Source organism: Eptatretus burgeri, chromosome 16 (genome assembly GCF_056783735.1).
Source record: "Eptatretus burgeri isolate ZD-2024b chromosome 16, Ebu_testis_v1, whole genome shotgun sequence".
Lineage (NCBI taxonomy): Eukaryota > Metazoa > Chordata > Myxini > Myxiniformes > Myxinidae > Eptatretus > Eptatretus burgeri.
The window spans coordinates 10,220,394-10,240,955 of NC_140976.1; the positions used below are offsets into that span (position 1 = coordinate 10,220,394).

The 20,562-nt window shown below is 45.2% G+C and overlaps 2 protein-coding genes across 3 annotated transcripts in view; one reads left to right on the forward strand and one right to left on the reverse strand.

The window, feature by feature from the left end:
* The window catches only part of LOC147010490 (KH homology domain-containing protein 4-like), a 105,975-nt gene extending 98,987 nt beyond the window's left edge, over window positions 1–6,988 (forward strand). The window contains exons 13-16 of the mRNA XM_085860246.1: window positions 1,710–1,883; window positions 3,463–3,509; window positions 3,612–3,667; window positions 5,896–6,988. Of these exons, the coding sequence (XP_085716372.1) occupies window positions 1,710–1,883; window positions 3,463–3,509; window positions 3,612–3,667; window positions 5,896–6,083 (465 nt within the window). The 3' untranslated portion in view covers window positions 6,084–6,988. The remainder of the gene's footprint in view (window positions 1–1,709; window positions 1,884–3,462; window positions 3,510–3,611; window positions 3,668–5,895) is intronic.
* On the reverse strand, window positions 6,605–10,419 carry LOC147010492 (inhibitor of nuclear factor kappa-B kinase-interacting protein-like). Of its 2 annotated transcripts, XM_085860254.1 has the most exons (4): window positions 10,401–10,419; window positions 10,114–10,225; window positions 9,781–9,856; window positions 6,605–8,982 (listed from the first exon to the last, which is right to left on the reverse strand). In XM_085860254.1, exons 2-4 carry the CDS (start codon window positions 10,197–10,199, stop codon window positions 8,380–8,382), a joined length of 765 nt encoding a protein of 254 aa, XP_085716380.1. In that variant the 5' UTR covers window positions 10,200–10,225; window positions 10,401–10,419; the 3' UTR covers window positions 6,605–8,379. The 2 variants fall into 2 exon arrangements, with proteins under 2 accessions (XP_085716380.1, XP_085716379.1); XM_085860253.1 differs by lacking the exon at window positions 10,401–10,419 and having other exon boundaries at window positions 10,114–10,393.
* Between the last annotated feature and the right edge of the window lie 10,143 nt (window positions 10,420–20,562).

Below are 20,562 nucleotides of genomic sequence, written 5' to 3' on the forward strand. Positions count from 1 at the left end.
TCTACCCATACAGAATAATTTACCTTCATGTCACCCCTTTCTTGATGCAATGCTGTCTTTTACCAAGATTGCTACCACTCCTCCTCCTCCTCCTCCTCCTCCTCCTCCTCCTCCTCCTTCTCCTCCTTCTCCTCCTCCTCCTCCTCCTCCTATTCTCTCCTTCCTATCACACCGATACACTTTGTAGCCTTCTAATCCTGTTCTCTCGTTATCTCGTCATTAAACCATGCAACTATGTCATACTCCTCGGTATCTACTTTGGCCTCAAGCTCTTCCATTTTATTATTTAAACTCCTGGCATTGATGAAGAATGTGTTTAATTTTTTTCCCTTCCTGAAATTCTATTTTCCTACATAACCTTACCAATCACAATTACCTCATCAGTTCCTTCCTTGATAGCTTCCTCACCCTCCACTGACCTAAAAAAAAAGTGAAAAAAGTCTCGATTCCCACTGCAAACCTTGCTGCCCCCTTTCTATTTAGCATATGGCCATCATTCTGTAAACACTCCCTTTGTCCCTGAAATTATTCCCACTTCCTCTTAAATGCAAAACCTTCCTCCCTACACTATTCTTCCAGTCATAGGTTGACATGTCACTGCTCAGAAATTATATTCCATTTCCTGATCTTAAAAGAATCCCAGAAATCATTACCTCACCAGACTCGGTGGTGTAATGGTTAGAGCGTCCACACAGAGTCTGGGATGGGGGGGGGTTGGGGGAGGGGGAGGGTTCGGTGCTTCAAACCCCGGCCCAGTCATGCCAAAGACTTTTAAAATGGTACATGCTGCGTGCTGCTTCCTTACTTGACGTTCAGAATTTAAAAGGATAGAGCAGGGACAATCCTTATCGGTTGGCATCCATGGAGAGGAGGAAATGCCTTGCCGAGTGTGGTGAGAAAAACGGCACCATTGTTTTGATGTTGCTGGTACCCAGAGTATCCTGGGAGGTAATGGCACTTCCCCCAAAGTGTGTGTGTGTGTGTGTGTGTGTGTGTGTGTGTGTGTGTGTGTGTGTGTGTGTGTGTGTGTGTGTGTGTGTGTGTGTGTGTGTGTGTGTTTTTTATGAGCCTTCGACTTTGTATTTATTAAAAAATAAAAATAAAACCCTTTGCTTTCAGACGCATCCCCGATATCCCGTATCGATTTTTAAAAACCTCTGAGTAAACTTTCCCGACATTGTTTGATCACTCGTACCACAACCAAATCTTCCTGCCTTGATCCGATACGGTCATTTAACCTTCCTTCAATATCTCTAACTCCTGCTTCTTAGAAACTGCACACAACTCGATACGTCTTTTCTAAGTCTTCAAAATATGATATTCAAATAAAATTAAGTACTTCCTCTATCAGACTGACATCTGTAGACAGACAGTGAACCTATTGCTTAACCCCTTGCGTGACACACGCTGGATAATAAAGAAACATTTATTGTGGTCTGCCGTAAGGAGTTCAACTTCCACATAAACTCTACAAATTCTCGTGAGTTTGAGATGCATTGTCAGGGGTTTCATCCCATTTTTGACAAACAGAGTGGTAGTTTTGATGAGCATTTGTGTTTACATTAATATGCATCCCCAGGTGTAATTCCTTCCTGCTGGTGAGTGGTGAAATGGCTTAAAAAGTAATTTTGTTGGGGTTTTTTTTTCAGACTGTGCACATGCCTGTAAGACTGCATGTCGTTGACGTTGGTTTCCTCTGTCTGGTGCAGTTTCCTCCTACCCCCAGCCCTTCTGTGCCCCCATCCTTAACCTCATCAGGCTCTGTTGGCTTCCCCCATACAGCGGCCTCGTTGTCCGCCACACCCGCTCAACTGTCACGAGTGGCGCAAAAGCGCCGCTTCACCGAGGAGGCCCGGCCCGATGCTGGACTCCTGGGCTACACGGTGGGGACAAGTTGGGGAGGGGTAATGGGAAAGAGATGACTGATGTAGCCTTCTTGAAAAGGAAGGGTGTGTGTGTGTGTGTGTGTGTGTGTGTGTGTGTGTGTGTGTGTGTGTGTGTGTGTGTGTGTGTGTGTGTGTGTGTGTGTGTGTGTGTGTGTGTGTGTGTGTGTTGTATGCATTCAGTGTACAAAACTTCAGGAACACCTTCCTAATATTGAGTTGCACCCCCTTTTGCCCTCAGAACAGCAATTCATCAGGGCATGGACTCTACAAGGTGTCTAAAGCATTCCACAGGGATGTTGGCCCATGTTGACTCCAATGCTACCCATAGTTGTCAATTTAGCTGGAAGTGGAACTCTACTCCGAATATCTCATTCAATCTCATCCCAGAGATGCTCAATTAGATTGAGATCTGGTGACTGCATAGGCCACTGCAGTAAGCTGAATTCACCATCATGTTCGTGGAACCATTCCTGGACAATCTTTGCGTTGTGGCATGATCCTGTTGAAGAAATGTATTTGCAGATGGATACACTGCTGCCATGAAGGGATGCACCTGATTGGCAATGATGTTCAGATATCCTGTGACATTCAAACGTTGTTCAACTTTTATCAATGGGCCCAATGTGTGCCATGAAAATACACCCCACACCATCACACAACCAGCCTGCAATGTTGACACACGGCATGATGGATGCATGTACTCGTGTGGTTTTCTCCATACCCTAGTCTTCCCATCAGCATGAAACAGCAGGAACCGGGATTCATCAGACCAGGCAAAATTTTTTTCCAATCCTCCAGTGTCCAGTGTTTTCATTCCAAAGCCTGCTACAACCACGGGTTCTTGTGGTTTTTTTTTTGTGCTGAAAGAAGTGGAACTCTGTACAGTCATCAGCTGCCATACACCATTTGTGTCAAGGTACAATGAGTTGTGCATTCTTTGATGGGTCTTTCAACACCATTGCTGTACTGGACTGTCATATGACGAACTGTAGCCTGTCTGTTGCTCTGCACAATTCGTGTCAGTCTCCTTTGGCCTTTCATCATCGAGCCGTTTTCGACCACTGGCCTGCCGTTGGCTGGATATCCTTTGGGTGGTGGACCATTCATGATACACACAAGAAACTGTTAAGCGTAAAAAACCCAGCAGCGTTGCAGTTCTTGATGCACTCAAACTGATATGTCTGGCACCTACTACCATACTCTGTTCAAAGGCACTTAAATCTTTTGGCTTGTTCATTCACCCTCTGAGTGGTACACATGCACAATCTATGTATCAAGGCTCAAAAAATCCTTCGTTAACCTGTCTCCTCCTGTTCATCAACACTGATTGTAGTGGATTTAACAGGTGCAATCAATAAGGGATCATAGCTTTCATCTGATCAGTTTATTTCATGGAAAGAGCAGGTGTTCCTTATGTTTTGTACACTGAGAGAGAGTGCGAGTGAGTAAGTGTGGTCTTTCTTGAGATTATTGTGAGAGGGTTGGCATGCTCATGAATTCCCTCTGGTATGAAGTTAGTAGAGCATGTATAAAACTGACCATTAACCTTCCCTCCTTCTGGGTGTGTGTGGAACAGCATGGACCTTTTCACTTGACATCTGATAAAAAGAGATCTCCACCCAGGTAAGGCACACACCATTGTGAATCCTGTGCCTCTTTCACTCCTTTGAGATTTACAGTCCTTGTGCTTGGTTTGTCATTTATTATGCATTTCCCCCCTTCCAGCGATTCACTCCCAGATACAGAACTGATGCCTCCACCTACTCTCTTTGATAATTCTGGTGAGTTCCTCATGTCTACAGGTGATGTGTGCAAAGGGGTGTCTGCCATTGATTGCTTATCCCCTACCAGTGTCAAATTATTTCATTTAAAGCAAGGTTTGTCAAGTACATCTTTGTCCTTTTTGAGCTCCACAATATACAGTGGGGAGAACAAGTATTTGATACACTGCCGATTTTTCAGGTTTTCCCACTTACAAAACACGTAGAGGTCTGTAATTTTTAGCAGGGTCTCGCGTCACAAACGCTGCTCATTGAGAGCTCGGCTTTGTTCTTCTTCTTGTGAAGACAAAACCTTAATCTCTAGGACTCGGTTCTTGTATATATAAGATCCGGATCTCCTTAAATACGGAGCACATGTACACATCCTCACATCGACGTTGCCTTTTGAGAGCGTCTATCATGAACTTTTAAATATATTCGGACATTTGCTTTAAAGTTTCGAAAAGTTCACGTTACTATTTAAAGATTATTCCATTTATTGTATTGTAATTTCGTTAATACATTATTTATTTCGTAAATACATTATGACTTGTTTCGCAATTGGCTTAACAAGGCACGTGACGAAATATCGGAATAGAAGTTGTTGTTTTAAAAATAATTTTTTTTTTTTTTAGCTGACAAAACCCTTAGGACGCTACTCGTAGACACATTTGTCCTTGTTATCATAGGTACACTTCAACGGTGAAAGACGGAATCTAAAACAAAAATCCTGAAAATCACATTGTATGATTTTTAAATAATTAATTTGCATTTTATTGCATGAAATAAGTATTTGATCACCTACCAACCAGTAAGAATTCCGGCTCTCACAGACCTGTTAGTTTTGTCTTTAAGAAGCCCTCCCATTCTCCACTCATTACCTGTATTAACTGCACCTGTTTGAACTCGTTATCTGCATAAAAGACAGCTGTCCACACTCAATCAATCAGACTCCAACCTCTCCACAATGGGCAAGACCAGAGAGTTGTCAAAGGACATCAGGGACAAAATTGTAGACTTGCACAAGGCTGGGATGGGCTACAGGACAATAGGCAAGCAGCTTGGTGAGAAGGCAACAACTGTTGTCACAATTATTAGAAAATGGAAGAAGTTCAAGATAAGTCAATCTCCCTCGGTCTGGGGCTCTATGCAAGATATCACCTCGTGGAGCTTCACTGATCATGAGAAAGGTGAGGGATCAGCCCAGAACTACACAGCAGGACCTGGTCAATGACCTGAAGAGAGATGGGACCACAGTATCAAAGAAAACCATAAGTAACACACTACGCCGTCATGTATTAAAATCCTGCAGCGCACGCAAGGTCCCTCTGCTCAAGCCAGCGCATGTTCAGGCCTGTCTGAAGTTTGCCAATGACCATCTGGATGATCCAGAGGAGGAATGGGAGAAAGTCATGTGGTCTGATGAGACCAAAATAGAGCTTTTTGGTTTGAACTCCACTCGCCGTGTTTGGAGGAAGAAGAAGGATGAGTACAGCCCCAAGAACACCATCCCAACCGTGAAGCATGGAGGTGGAAACATCATTCTTTGGGGATGCTTTTCTGCAAAGGGGACAGGACGACTGCACCGTATTGAGGGGAAGATGGATGGGGCCATGTATCATGAGATCTTGGCCAACAACCTCCTTCCCTCAACAAGAGCATTGAAGATGGGGCGTGGCTGGGTCTTCCAGCATGACGACCCGAAACACACAGCCAGGGCAACTAAGGAGTGGCTCCGTAAGAAGCATCTCAAGGTCCTGGAGTGGCCTAGCCAGTCTCCAGACCTGAACCCAATAGAAAATCTTTGGAGGGAGCTGAAAGTGTGTGTTGCCCAGCGACAGCCCTGAAACCTGAAGGATCTGGAGAAGATCTGTGTGGAGGAGTGGGCCAAAATCCCTGCTGCAGTCTGTGCAAACCTGGTTAAGAACTACAGGAAACGTCTGATCTCTGTAATTGCAAACAAAGGTTTCTGTACCAAATATTAAGTTCTGTTTTTCTGATGTATCAAATACTTATTTCATGCAATAAAATGCAAATTAATTATTTTAAAATCATACAACGTGATTTTCAGGATTTTTGTTTTAGATTCCATCTTTCACAGTTGAAGTGTACCTATGATAAAAATTACAGACCTCAACGTGCTTTGTAAGTGGGAAACCTGCAAAATCGGCAGTGTATCAAATACTTGTTCTCCCCACTGTATGTCAGGGTTAGTGTAACCTAAAGGCTTCCTCTCTTTCTATGCTCAGGTACTGCACGTATCCGCACGACTGATAAAGAGCCTCCAAAGAAACATTTTAAGGCGACGCTGAGCAAGCCGGGTGCTCTCGTTGCCTATGAAGAAGACGAGGTTGAGAAAAAGAACAACCCATCATTACTTGCACTGTCTCCCCCTCGTCCTGCAGCAATGGCCAAACCTTTCTGGATGGCTCCGTGAGCAAATGCAAACTCCAAGCCAAGAAGTGCACCTTGTACCCTTAGCCCATGTGAGGTGGAAGCTATATTTGCAGGCGTGCGTGAAATGGAGTACAACTGCGCAAGGTGCTTCTCCCTGGCTCTTGTGCGAGGTGGTTATACAAAGCCTAGCTTGCATGCGAGTCGCCAGGATGCAAACAGAGGGCACCAGGCCGTGTGTACCCATCTCTCAAAGATCACACAGGTTGGCCTGCAGGCATTTCTGGGAACTTGCGACCAAGGCACCAATCCAGTGACACTGCAGTCATCGCTGCAATATCTTCACCATTTATGTGCATCTCACAGACAGGTGAACCTTGTACTTAGCTTGTTACCCTTGAGTGACTATTACTCAAAATGTCTCAGTAATCTTGGCTAAGAGGGCCACATGCATAACTATATTGGCAGCCTGTTCCTGAAAGCTCGATCCCAGCGGTCTGTTTTTTTTATTTTTGGTATTTGAGTTTCTTTTCTGTGTATAAAATTAAAAGAAAAAAAAAAAACTTTTCAAATATCACTGCAATGTCGGTCCCGTATTGTGCTGGGAAGAACCTTCTCAAACATTGTGATTTCATAGGAAGCTAGCAGAATGTAAGTATTGCAATATGTTACAAAAACACCACTGCAGGAAGTTTTGTTTCAACCTGTTTGTGTGTGTGTGTGTTCAGCGATGGCACACAATTTGCCTGCTGGTGTCACTCCACATCATTCCATGCATGTGTGGCTTCATCTCAACTGTAAACATGCATCAACCAATGTGTTTATATAAATCAAAAAGGGGTTGCACACATCAAACTGAGATTTCCTTCTTTATATATGTACACATCATCAAAGCTTGATTTTTTTTTTTTTTTTTTTAAATAAAGATCATGACATACATGAATGGGACACACAATGGTTATGGTTGCATGATGGGGGTCAGACAGTAGGGACGTGCACTCGAAAAGGTAAATGCCCATTTAGGGTGCAAGTGGTGTGGGCACAAGTAAAACAATAAAAATTGCAATTTGTAGATTGGTCCTTGTTAAAACAATCGTTTTGGGATGATTGTGATGTATCGAACAAAATAAAAAGGGTGACTATTTGTTAATTTTTTCTTGCTTAGGAGGCACTTGCTTTTAGTCAATCGTGTATCGTTCCAACGATATGGCACGATGCCTCGCACAAGCAAAATGCCGTTGCATAATCGTGCTCAAACCGAGAGATTTACATGATGCAAAGGATTGTTGGTAATGTTTTAAAATTCTGTGCGCTTCAGTATTCAGAGCCAATGATTTTCCAATTCAAAAAAAAAATTCCTTTTCACGGTATCGTTGGAAAAAAATGAGCAACTATCATTTGTTACACTTGCATTGGAAAAAATACAATCTTCCTAAAGTCTCGACAAGTAAACTTCCATGGCACCCGTGGGTGATACGTTTTGTCACCAGGGCGACACGGAAGCACAGGAACAATGGAATGAAGATTTTAATAACAGTAGGTGGGGATATTGAAGGAAGGTTAAATCTGCTACATCAAAAACGGTGGAAATTTTATAGAGCTCCTGATCAATTACAGAGCAGAGGTGTATCAGTCATGCAAACCTTTATAAATACCTAAGGACCCTTCGGACAGAGTAGACAACGCTCCAGATCGATTGGCAAAGGTAATGATTCATCGAAATGACCTGCGGTGGCGGTTTGGAATTTTCATTCATCCTGGATGATGATTTGGGCAGTCTGTGAAATTTCCTATAAATGCGGAATTTTCACTTGGGCAGTCAGTGTGAAAATGTGCATCATCGCTTCAATTACGTGTTGGGAACATCGTTCTGAGCTTTCTGGGTGTTGCAACTACTTTTGTATTTTACTTCTGACAACACCAATAACTAAGGCTCGGGAAGTACCGCAAGGATTCGATTTTGCTTTTACAGCATGGCGGTGACTGAATTTTCGGTCCCGTTCTTGCAGCCTATTGCATCCTGAAGTATGCTGTCTCTCCACAAAGGAGATGGGGAGGTGTAAAACAGCTGTCTCATTTGGTGGAGATTAGGCCAAAAAATAGTGAAGTGATGACCCATCCATCCCTTTTCTGGATTTCTGCACTATCATTGGGAAGGTGATGACAAATGGCCGTGCATTTCCTTTCAAGAAACGGTTACCATCAACGATGTTCCGAAGTGCGTGTGTGTGTGTGCGAGCGATATTTGGCCGAGCATTTACATTACTTTACTCGTACTTTTAGGAGTCTGGTGTTTGAGTGCTGAACTAGCCGTTTTGGTTTGGAAGAGAGCTCTTTTACTACGTTACCAAATACTGTTCTAGGTGCACAATCTGTGCTTGAACTTCATGCAATGCATTTTTACTTTGTACAATATCACGTGATAAGATAAACAGAGAAAACAGAACTTCTCTCACACGGGGAAGGTACCGGTGGAGCATGGAGGGACGAGTGGAGTCTTTCGACGACAACTTGGAATCCCTGATCAAAGTGTGACTCCGTTTTTCCAAGCTGTCGATGTAAGACACCGTTTGAGAAATCCAAGTGTACATGTTTGACACATCTTCCTCCGCTTGCCATTTAATAGTCTTGATGTTCCTTCTGGTACTGTCCTCCAGATCTTCGAGTTGTTGCTTTTGTGAAAGCAACTGCTGTTCCACCAAACTGAGGTTCTCGGCCGAGGTAGCGTGATGGTTCCTTGTCGTGTTCTGCAACTTGCCAATCCCAGTTGCGAGTTCATCAATCTTTCTGTTCCAAAACTCTCGGGCACGTTGGATCTTGGTTGTTGCTCTTTCAAGTTGCTTTATTAAATTTCTTCGCTCCTCAGCCGTTCTCTCTCTCCTCTTCACAGTACGGATGCGTTGCATTTGGATATTTTTGAGATTCTCTTCAAGCTGCTCAATCTGCAACATTTTAAAGCATTTTATATTGAAGGATGAAAAAGGACCTTCTCTCGAGAACAAAATGGCAGAATTTAAACCACCTTTCCCCTCCCTTACTCACACCAGCAAACCTCAACTTACTTGCTTCCTCATCCCTGCAAACCCCTCTACACCCTGAATTATGCAAGTAGAATAGCAAGACCTTGGTATCTTAAGCCAGCCACATTAACCGTTAAGCGAACGCCAGGCTTAAAATGTGGGTGAACAAAGAAGAGTTTGGAAAAGAGGGTGGTGGTGGTGATGGTGGAGCACCTGCACCAACTATTCTCTCTCTATCGAGTGCAGCCTGTGGCTGCTAGTTGCATCATTGGTTGGGACATGGCTATGCCGCTGATGCAGTGTCCCCCTTACCAGTGCACTGGTACTCATTTTGCCGACCTTGGAAGGATGACAGGCTGAGTCAACCTCCTGATGTATTAATTCAGCAGCCGACAGGGCTTGAACTCAGGACCCTAGGATCCCAAGCCACCACCATAACCACTAAGCCAACACCAGGGTTACACCACCTATTGAAGCAACCCATACACCTGAACCCAATCAGAGCTAATGTGTGTTCATTAATTATCTACGAAAGATAATCGAGACGCAGCTAATTACGAGCTATTACCCGGATTTAATAAATAAATTCAGACAACCAGGTAAATTTAACCCGGGAGAAGAAATATCCCTTTAAACATGACGTCACCGACAAACAAAGCATTCCACACCAACTCACACTTTTACATCCAAATCCCACCTTTGGGAAAATTCCCAACACACCTGCTCTCGTAACACGTGCAGCCGCAGCGCAATGCTTGGAGCTGCATTGCCGTGCTGCAGGTGTGTACTCACAAACCTGGGGAAACAGCGTACGATTCATAACCAGGTAATGACGTCATACAGGCGAACTGCTGCAAATTCAGATTGAACAACAAATTGCACGAGAACGCTCCGCACTCTCCGATTTTTCGGTGGGAAGTACAAATCATCGGGAATCGTGACGGTTTGAAAAAAAAACGGGGATTTTTCAAGAGGTGTGACGTCACGACGAGGAGAACTGGGACTCCCGAGGTGGAAGGTGCGGACGGATCGAACTACCGTCGGACGACTCACCAAAAAGCGGCCACAGTGATGATCATCCCGCCCAAGACCGTGACCAAGTGCTCTCGCCGCTTGGTACTCAACGTGCCTCGAGCCATGCCGCGTTGCTCGGAGCGAGATGTTCCTGCGAAGTTCGAAAAACAAACATTCCACGTGCTCATTAATACTGTGACGAACAAGAAGCCATATTACCCACTTTATAAGTCTACTGGAATAGGTTTTCGTTAACCCAACGACATTTACACGTTTTTATCCGAATACAAAAAGCTTCCACGTGCAAGATATCGTAAGCGACTGACCAAACGACGCTTTTGCTATTATTCACCGCCTGAAATGTTGCGAAGCTGAATCTTTAAAAAAAAAAAAAAGATCACAAACGATGTAAACATTCGTGGGACCATGGTGTAATAAATTATTATATGCACAACATGGAACGGTACCGTTGTCGGTGCAATGCAAGGAATAAAATGGGAATGTTAATACACGTGTCACAAAAACAAGCAAATGAATACTTCTCATTCGGCCAAAGAGCTGTGTCGTGTCGTTCTCATCTGCTTCATTCATCCTGAAATAATTAGACAATGGCTTCAAGGCCAAGGGATGCATGCGGCGGTTGACATTTGGGGTGCTGTATTGACGGATGTCTATTATAGCGAACGCAGTGAGCTTCATACTGTTGCGAATTCACGCCCGCCGGCGTGCGATCGGCTGCTCGACTCGAATGGCGGCCGCCTCGCCCACCGGAACGGACATTCTGTCGTGACCCTCCGGCAACTATCGCCCGGATCCAGTCACGGGTGGGCCTTTCAACCTCACCACGATCGTGCCAATCGGCCACCCACGTAGGATAGGGTTGTTCGCCAAACTCGACCTACCTAAGTACCCACGCGGATGGTAAACCGGGCGATCGTACCTCGCCGCAGGTCGACTCCGGACACGAACCGCTTAAGCGGTCCGTTCCGTGCTATCGGGATAACCGAGCGGTGTTATCGTCGGCCTCGACGGTTCCGATTAATTATCGGGCGTATTAAGCCCACTATGATCCCTTTACGTGAAGCAAGATGGAGATTCAAACAAAGGAAAGGACGCAGCGAAACGGGGAACAATTCAACATTATGCACATTTATTACCCAGCCCAGGAAAAGCACACATATACAGTCAAACAGTCAGAATGCACATATATCAATTTAAAACAAAAACAACAATGCAGAGCTACGACCGAATACGCGAACACACGGCAACACTTATACAGTTTTACTTCACAGACGGCGCCGACACACATTTACTCAAAAGCAAAGGAAAGAAGCCACCCTCATAGGCAAGGGGGCAGATGGGCTCGTAGGCCAATGTGTGCGCAGGACCTGAAGGAGCGGTCAGGTCCGCGAGACCGGGTGGATCCGACCCGCATCCTCGTGACGAGCCGCAAATGTGGCTGCCCGGCGGTGCCCCGACTTCGTGCTCCTTCACGGGTTTCGTTGGCACCGCTTAGAGTGGGGTGGGAACGGGGCCCCCTTTTTGCACTATCTCAGCGCGGGGGAAAGGGGGAAATTGTTGATGCCCTGGGGGAGGAGAATGGCTAGCTGGCTTGGGTCCCGCAACGAGCGATCCCACCCCGACCTCGTCGCCGACCGCCGTCTTCCCTGCCTCAGACCTGAGCTCCTTGGCCTCCTCCCACAATTCTCCTCAGCCGACTGCAGAAACCACCTTGACGCCTTCGCCTCCCGACTCCACTCCGCTCTCAAACCCGACTTGACTGCCAAAACTCTCTGCCTCTTCAAAACTGACTCTGCTTTTCTGCCAAAACTTTCTGCCTTCAAAACTCTTTGATTCTCTTTGCGCTCGGCGCTTTATAGGCCGGCAGGAGAACCCATATGCAAATTTCTGGATCAGGATGAGCTCGGGGGCGGAGCCACGCTCGCCCATTGCACGGAGGAAAAGTGGGCATGAACCTCCCCTGATCCAAGAATTTGCATATTTCGATTTCACACGGAAGCGCCTGGAGGCGAGGCCAAGCCGCTCCGCGCTTGCTGATTGGAACGATCAGAAGTGGGCGTGCAGCATTCCCGATCCGAATTTTCCCTCGGAAAGGCCGCTATTTGCACTCGCGGCTCGGTGCGTTTCGCTGAACGAGCCCAGGACAGGCCGACGCTCAGTGTTCAGAGGTGGTGCGGGAATGGCCGTAGAAGGAGAGAGGTGAGGGTGGTGGAGGGTTTTTGGTGGTGGTTTGATGGTTATGGCGGTTGATTCAAAATAAGGATAGAACAGAAAAACGCCTAACTCAAAGCGTCGCAACCCGAATGAATCACATAAATTCCCTCTAAACAACGGGTTTTGGGGCTAACTACACATGTACTTAGAGTTATCTCACCTATGAGACCTGAATGGTGGTTTGCGAATTTCCACAGCAGTAACAATACTTAACACGTGCACGTGAGAGAATAGGAAACAACAACAACACAATACCCCTGGCTATTTGGAATCCGTGTGGTTAGCTATGACCTTTTGCTTCCGGTTGTTTTTAAACGCTGTGCGGTGTATAAACATGATTGGGTTTTATTTATATCTTGTGAATATTACTTAACGCGTGCACATGAGAGAATAGGAAACAACAAAAACAACACAATACCCTGCCAATTGTGAATCCGTGTGGTTGGCTATGACCTTTTGCTTCCGGTTGTTTTTAAACGCTGTGCGGTGTATAAACATGATTGGGTTTTATTTATATCTTGTGAATATTACTTAACGCGTGCACACGAGAGAATAGGAAACAACAAAAACAACACAATACCCTGCCAATTGTGAATCCGTGTGGTTGGCTATGACCCTTTTGCTTCCGTTTTTGTTTTGTTTCTGTTTTTTTTTTGTTTCCGGTTTTTGTCATGGGGAATGATGCATGCCGGCAGATAAAGGCATCGTCGGAGACATGAAAGACCCAAATAATATCAGACATGGTGTATTATATATTTCCTCCACTGATTTTAATAAAGATATCTCCCGCATCATCAAAAAATAATTTTTCATCGTGATTAAATGATCATCCGAATGAATCCGAATGATCATCCGCTGATCCCGAATCCAGGCCGAAGTAACCGGAAATTGCATTTACAGTTATCAACAAGTTATAGGTAAAGTCAGAAGCGAATGTAAGAACAATTCTACGTTCGCTTCTAGGCTTTGCCTATTCCATATTAGTGTAGCTCGTCTCAGCGTTGCGTTTTGAAATTAGAATATTATATTAATTTATTGTGGATTGGACCAATTCGTTATGATTTGACTAACTATGAAATCATAACCAATAAACCAAACTAAAAGTGACAATCGGGTTTTGTGCGATCCGTAAGCAAGCGGCATGTTCGATTCAAAGTGCTCAAGCAAACACTCCAACAAAACGGAGTGCTCCATACCGCTAAATAACATGGTGGTCTTCATGGAAACAGTGGTACTCCAGCAAATGGTAGCTGGGTTGTCGTTTTCAGTTCAACTGGATCCTCTTGTGACAAATTTTCCCAAACGGATTTATTGCGTTAGCAACGGCTACAGGGTACGAGGAAAAGGGAAAGAAAGACAAACAAGAAAAAGAGCAATCAGAGATTACACACCCTCGCCAGGACTTGTTTTGAGCGATTTATTTTTTATAGGTTTTATGGTAAATCCAATATGGCTGCCAAACCATTTGGCCTGTGATGTCATATGTGTGACCCTTTTGCGCTTCGTGGATAGGCAGTCATAAATGTAAAGTTTCGCCTTGATCTGTTACAGCCATTTCAGAGATTTTTGAAGACATTTTAACAACAAGCTTGAATGAGCTAAGATCCTTGTCCTCTTAATGACGTCATAAAAACGAATATGATGTCATTGTGATGTATCAGGTTTGCGATAAGTTATCTGTGCTAATGCCCGGCTTGATTCCCGCAAACAAAATTCAAACAGCTTGCCTAGTTTCGGAGATAATGGTATAGGCGATTTCCATTAGCTGCGATATTATGACGTCAACTTTTTTTTCTAGGAAGAATTTCCAAAATCGGAGATGGTTCCTGCCTGCGCATGGGCTTTCTGCATATACATGGCAAGTTTCACGAAGATCCGATGAAAACTCTGGGTTGTGAAATAAAAAGTCCAAAAATAGGAATGACGTCATAAAAATTTATATGACGTCATAGTGATGTATCATATGTGCGGTAATTCATCTCTGCACCTCCTCAAATCAATTCAAAATGATATTCAAAAAATGGTAATTCAAAATGGGGTAAACGTCGTGTGTCGAGGTTTAAAATGAGGTAGACGTCATGTATCAAGGTTTAAAATGGGGGTAAACGTCGTGTGTCGAGGTTTAAAATGGGGTAAACGTCATGTGTCGAGGTTTAAAATGGGGTAAACGTCGTGTGTCGAGGTTTAAAATGGGGTAAACGTCGTGTGTCGAGGTTTAAAATGGGGTAGACGTCACGTGTCGAGGTTTAAAATGGGGTAAACGTCGTGTGTCGAGGTTTAAAATGGGGTAGACGTCACGTGTCGAGGTTTAAAATGGGGGTAAACGTCGTGTGTCGAGGTTTAAAATGGGGTAAACGTCATGTGTCGAGGTTTAAAATGGGGTAAACGTGTGTCAAGGTTTAAAATGGGGTAAACGTCATGTGTCGAGGTTTAAAATGGGGTAAACGTCGCGTGTCGAGGTTTAAAATGGGGTAAACGTCGTGTCGAGGTTTAAAATGGGGGTAAACGTGTCGAGGTTTAAAATGGGGTAAACGTCGTGTCGAGGTTTAAAATGGGGTAAACGTCGTGTGTCGAGGTTTAAAATGGGGTAAACGTCGTGTGTCGAGGTTTAAAATGGGGTCGATGTCGTGTGTCGAGGTTTAAAATGGGGTCGATGTCGTGTGTCGAGGTTTAAAATGGGGTCGACGTCGTGTGTCGAGGTTTAAAATGGAGTAAACGTCGTGTGTCGAGGTTTAAAATGGGGAAAACGTCGTGTGTCGAGGTTTAAAATGGGGGTAAACGTCGTGTGTCGAGGTTTAATATGGGGGTAAACGTCGTGTGTCGAGGTTTAAATGGGGGTAAACGTCATGTGTCGAGGTTTAAAATGGGGTAAACGTCGTGTGTCGAGGTTTAAAATGGGGTAAACGTCGTGTGTCTGGGTTTAAAATGGGGTAAACGTCGTGTGTCGAGGTTTAAAATGGGGTAAACGTCGTGTGTCTGGGTTTAAAATGGGGTAAACGTCATGTGTCGAGGTTTAAAATGGGGTAAACGTCGTGTGTCGGGGTTTAAAATGGGGTAAACGTCGTGTGTCTGGGTTTAAAATGGGGTAAACGTCATGTGTCGAGGTTTAAAATGGGGTAAACGTCATGTGTCGAGGTTTAAAATGGGGTAAACGTCGCGTGTCGAGGTTTAAAATGGGGTAAACGTCATGTGTCGAGGTTTAAAATGGGGTAAACGTCGCGTGTCGAGGTTTAAAATGGGGTAAACGTCGTGTCGAGGTTTAAAATGGGGGTAAACGTGTCGAGGTTTAAAATGGGGTAAACGTCGTGTCGAGGTTTAAAATGGGGTAAACGTCGTGTGTCGAGGTTTAAAATGGGGTAAACGTCGTGTGTCTGGGTTTAAAATGGGGTAAACGTCATGTGTCGAGGTTTAAAATGGGGTAAACGTCGTGTGTCGAGGTTTAAAATGGGGTAAACGTCGTGTGTCTGGGTTTAAAATGGGGTAAACGTCGCGTGTCGAGGTTTAAAATGGGGTAAACGTGTCGAGGTTTAAAATGGGGTAAACGTCGTGTCGAGGTTTAAAATGGGGTAAACGTCGTGTGTCGAGGTTTAAAATGGGGTAAACGTCGTGTCGAGGTTTAAAATGGGGTAAACGTCGTGTGTCGAGGTTTAAAATGGGGTAAACGTCGTGTGTCTGGGTTTAAAATGGGGTAAACGTCATGTGTCGAGGTTTAAAATGGGGTAAACGTCGTGTGTCGAGGTTTAAAATGGGGTAAACGTCGTGTGTCTGGGTTTAAAATGGGGTAAACGTCATGTGTCGAGGTTTAAAATGGGGTAAACGTCGCGTGTCGAGGTTTAAAATGGGGTAAACGTCGTGTCGAGGTTTAAAATGGGGGTAAACGTGTCGAGGTTTAAAATGGGGGTAAACGTGTCAAGGTTTAAAATGGGGTAAACGTCGTGTCGAGGTTTAAAATGGGGTAAACGTCGTGTGTCGAGGTTTAAAATGGGGTCGATGTCGTGAGTCGAGGTTTAAAATGGGGTCGAAGTCGTGTGTCGAGGTTTAAAATGGGGTCGATGTCGTGTGTCGAGGTTTAAAATGGAGTAAACGTCGTGTGTCGAGGTTTAAAATGGGGAAAACGTCGTGTGTCGAGGTTTAAAATGGGGTAAACGTCGTGTGTCGAGGTATAAAATGGGGTAAACGTCGCGTGTCGAGGTTTAAAATGGGGTAAACGTCGTGTGTCGAGGTTTAAAATGGGGTAAACGTCGTGCCGAGGTTTAAAATGGGGTAGACGTCGTGTGCCGAGGTTTAAAATGGGGTAGACGTCGTGTGTCGAGGTTTAAAATGGGGTAAACGTCATGTGTCGAGGTTTAAAATGGGGGTAAACGTCGTGTGTCGAGGCTTAAAATGGGGTAAACGTCGTGTCGAGGTTTAAAATGGGGGTAAACGTGTCGAGGTTTAAAATGGGGTAAACGTCGTGTGTCGAGGTTTAAAATGGGGTAAACGTCGTGTGTCGAGGTTTAAAATGGGGTAAACGTCGTGTGTCGAGGTTTAAAATGGGGTAAACGTCGTGTGTCGAGGTTTAAAATGGGGTCGATGTGTGTCGAGGTTTAAAATGGGGTCGATGTCGTGTGTCGAGGTTTAAAATGGAGTAACCGTCGTGTGTCGAGGTTTAAAATGGGGAAAACGTCGTGTGTCGAGGTTTAAAATGGGGGTAAACGTCGTGTGTCGAGGTTTAATATGGGGGTAAACGTCGTGTGTCGAGGTTTAAATGGGGGTAAACGTCATGTGTCGAGGTTTAAAATGGGGTAAACGTCGTGTGTCGAGGTTTAAAATGGGGTAAACGTCGTGTGTCTGGGTTTAAAATGGGGTAAACGTCGTGTCGAGGTTTAAAATGGGGTAAACGTCGTGTGTCGAGGTTTAAAATGGGGTAAACGTCGTGTGTCTGGGTTTAAAATGGGGTAAACGTCGTGTGTCTGGGTTTAAAATGGGGTAAACGTCGTGTGTCGGGGTTTAAAATGGGGTAAACGTCGTGTGGCGATGTTTAAAATGGAGTAGACGTCGTGTGTCGAGGTTTAAAATGGGGTAAACGTCGTGTGTCGAGGTTTAAAATGGGGTAAACGTCGTGTGGCGAGGTTTAAAATGGGGTAAACGTCGTGTGGCGAGGTTTAAAATGGGGTAAACGTCGTGTGTCGAGGTTTAAAATGGGGTAAACGTCGTGTGTCGAGGTTTAAAATGGGGTAAACGTCTTGTGTGGAGGTTTAAAATGGGGTAAACGTCGTGTGTCGAGGTTTAAAATGGGGTAAACGTCGTGTGTCGAGGTTTAAAATGGGGTAAACGTCGTGTATCTGGGTTTAAAATGGGGTAAACGACGTGTGTTGAGGTTTAAAATGGGGTAAACGTCGTGTCGAGGTTTAAAATGGGGTAAACGTCGTGTCGAGGTTTAAAATGGGGTAAACGTCGTGTGTCGAGGTTTAAAATGGGGTAAACGTCGTGTGTCTGGGTTTAAAATGGGGTAAACGTCGTGTGTCTGGGTTTAAAATGGGGTAAACGTCGTGTGTCGGGGTTTAAAATGGGGTAAACGTCGTGTGGCGATGTTTAAAATGGAGTAGACGTCGTGTGTCGAGGTTTAAAATGGGGTAAACGTCGTGTGTCGAGGTTTAAAATGGGGTAAACGTCGTGTGGCGAGGTTTAAAATGGGGTAAACGTCGTGTGGCGAGGTTTAAAATGGGGTAAACGTCGTGTGTCGAGGTTTAAAATGGGGTAAACGTCGTGTGTCGAGGTTTAAAATGGGGTAAACGTCTTGTGTGGAGGTTTAAAATGGGGTAAACGTCGTGTGGCGAGGTTTAAAATGGGGTAAACGTCGTGTGGCGAGGTTTAAAATGGGGTAAACGTCGTGTGTCGAGGTTTAAAATGGGGTAAACGTCTTGTGTCGAGGTTTAAAATGGGGTAAACGTCGTGTGTCGAGGTTTAAAATGGGGTAAACGTCGTGTGTCGAGGTTTAAAATGGGGTAAACGTCGTGTGTCGAGGTTTAAAATGGGGTAAACGTCGTGTATCTGGGTTTAAAATGGGGTAAACGACGTGTGTTGAGGTTTAAAATGGGGTAAACGTCGTGTGTTGAGGTGAATTTTTTTTTCTTTTTGTATACCTTGTCGTCTGTCGAGGCTTGTATGAGAGCTGGCTATCACACAACGCGTGGCAAGGGGGGGGGGTGAGAAAAGAGGGGGGATGAGAAAAGAGGGGGGATGAGAAAAGAGGGGTGGGAGTGGGAGGGACAAAACAGTGGGGAACAGAGATATTAGGAGATCTGTGGAAGGGAGAGGATGGGGAAGGGAACATGGGGAATAGAAGAGGGACATTACAGGGACTTTCAGGAAGCAAAGCAGGGAATTTGAAGGAGGTGGGCTTGGGTGGATTATCAGGGGTAGAAAAGATCGAGGATTTGGATGGGGAATGATAAGAGGTGGTGGAGAACAGCTGTTTTGAAGGCCTGGAGGGAAGAATGGGAATGAATAGAGTGAGGGGGTTTATTTCAAAGACGGGAAAAAAGAGGAATGAAAGAGTGAAGGTGAGTAGTGATTCGTGATTTTGGTAGTTTTACCAGAAGGGGGTTGTTGGCGGACCTTGAGCGCCCTGCGGAAATGTGGTGGGGACAAATCGCAGAGAGAGAGAGCAGGGGGTGGGGGGGGGAGGCTGGAGAGGAGACGGTAGAAGACAGAAAGATCACCGACCTGCCTGCGGTGAGAGAGTGAGAGGCCCAAAGACTCAGCCTCATTGCGGGAGATGCCAATGATCCGAAATTCCTTGGTTTCCACAGCATGAAGCCGAGAAAGGTAGAAGGCAGGAGCACCAGCCCAGAGGGGACAGCAGTACTCCATCAGGCTGCGGACGAAAGTTTTGTAAGTGGTCAGGAGCTCAGGTGGGCCAAGGAAGGACTTTGCACGACAGAGGATTCCCAGTTTGGAGGCGAGGTTTGAAATGTGGCTTTCCCAGGAAAGGTCATGGAAGATGAGACCCAGAAGCTTTAAAGAAAGGACTTCTTCCAAAGAATTGTTGAGAAAGTGGATGGGGGGGGGGTTCAAAACGGTCCTTTCGGAGAGACAGAGTGAGAGTGTGAGATTTGTCCGGATTGAAAGACATGTTCCAAGTGTTGGAGCAGTTTGTGATTTTATCCAGATCTGCAGTGAGCGAAGAAGCTGCTGCTTTTCGGTCTGAGGAATGACAGATGGTACGGCAGAGGGTGCAGTCATCAGCAAAGTGATATAGAGGATTTTCCAGAGTCTGAGAGATCATTGATGAAAACCAGAAAAAGAACAGGGCCCAGAACACGACCTTGAGGAACTCCAGCCTGTACAGGAAGAGGGGATGAAAGAACTCCATTTAGGGCCACACGTTGACTGCGACAGGAGAGAAAGTCTGCGAGCCATGAGTGGAGATGGCCTTGGATACCATAGGAAGAGAGTTTGGTGAGCAGGGCAGGGTGCCAGACCGTGTCAATAGCACGTGATATGTCCAGGGATACGGCTCGGATTTCCTGTCTGGCATTGAGGTCCTCCATCCATTGTTGGGAGAGCAGAAGCAACATATCCAGGGTTGAGTGACCTGGTCTGAAACCAAATTGATGATCGGAAATCAAGCCATTGGAGAAGAGGAAGAATTTAATGTCTGAAGCGATGATGGATTCCATAACCTTGCTGATGAATGTGAGAAGGATGATTGGTCTGTCGTTGCAGGGATCTGTTTTTGCACCTTTTTATGCAGGGCAGTAATGTTTGCTGATTTCCAAGCAGATGGCAGATGACCTTGAGCAAATGAGGATGAATAGAACAGAGACAGGGTGAGCAAGAGCAGAAGTGCAGGTTTTTAGGACACGTGGGCTGATGCCACGTGGACCAGTTGCAGAATCTGAGTCGAGGTTTAACAGCAAGCTCTCCCCCTTGTCAGGAGAAAAGGACACAGAGTCCAGGGACAGTTGGGTGCAACAGGGTAAGGTGGGTACAGAAAGTGATGGGTTTTGGACACAAGATTTAGCTGCAAACACCGAGTTTAGGCATTCAGCCTTTTCACGTGCGGTATCAGCAGTGTGGCCATTTGAGGTAAGGGAGGGGATGGAGGGGGAACGTACACCAGAAACAGATTTGATTAGATGCCACCAGGATTTTGAGGAGGGAGAGAAGTTTGAAAGTTCAGACTTGAGCTTAGAAAGATGCTGTTTTCTGGCTTTCCTGAAGATTGATGCACACTTGTTCTGAGCTTTATGGAAGGAACTGAGATTA

Excerpts from the sequence above, each read along its gene's own strand:
- LOC147010492 (XM_085860253.1), bottom strand. The coding sequence starts at position 10,262 with ATGAGCACGTGGAATGTTTGTTTTTCGAACTTCGCAGGAACATCTCGC. Across the intron at positions 9,857-10,113 it reads ATCACTGTGGCCGCTTTTTG|GTTTGTGAGTACACACCTGC; the intron begins GTGAGTCGTCCG and ends CTGTTTCCCCAG. Across the intron at positions 8,983-9,780 it reads TGCACGTGTTACGAGAGCAG|ATTGAGCAGCTTGAAGAGAA; the intron begins GTGTGTTGGGAA and ends AAAATGTTGCAG.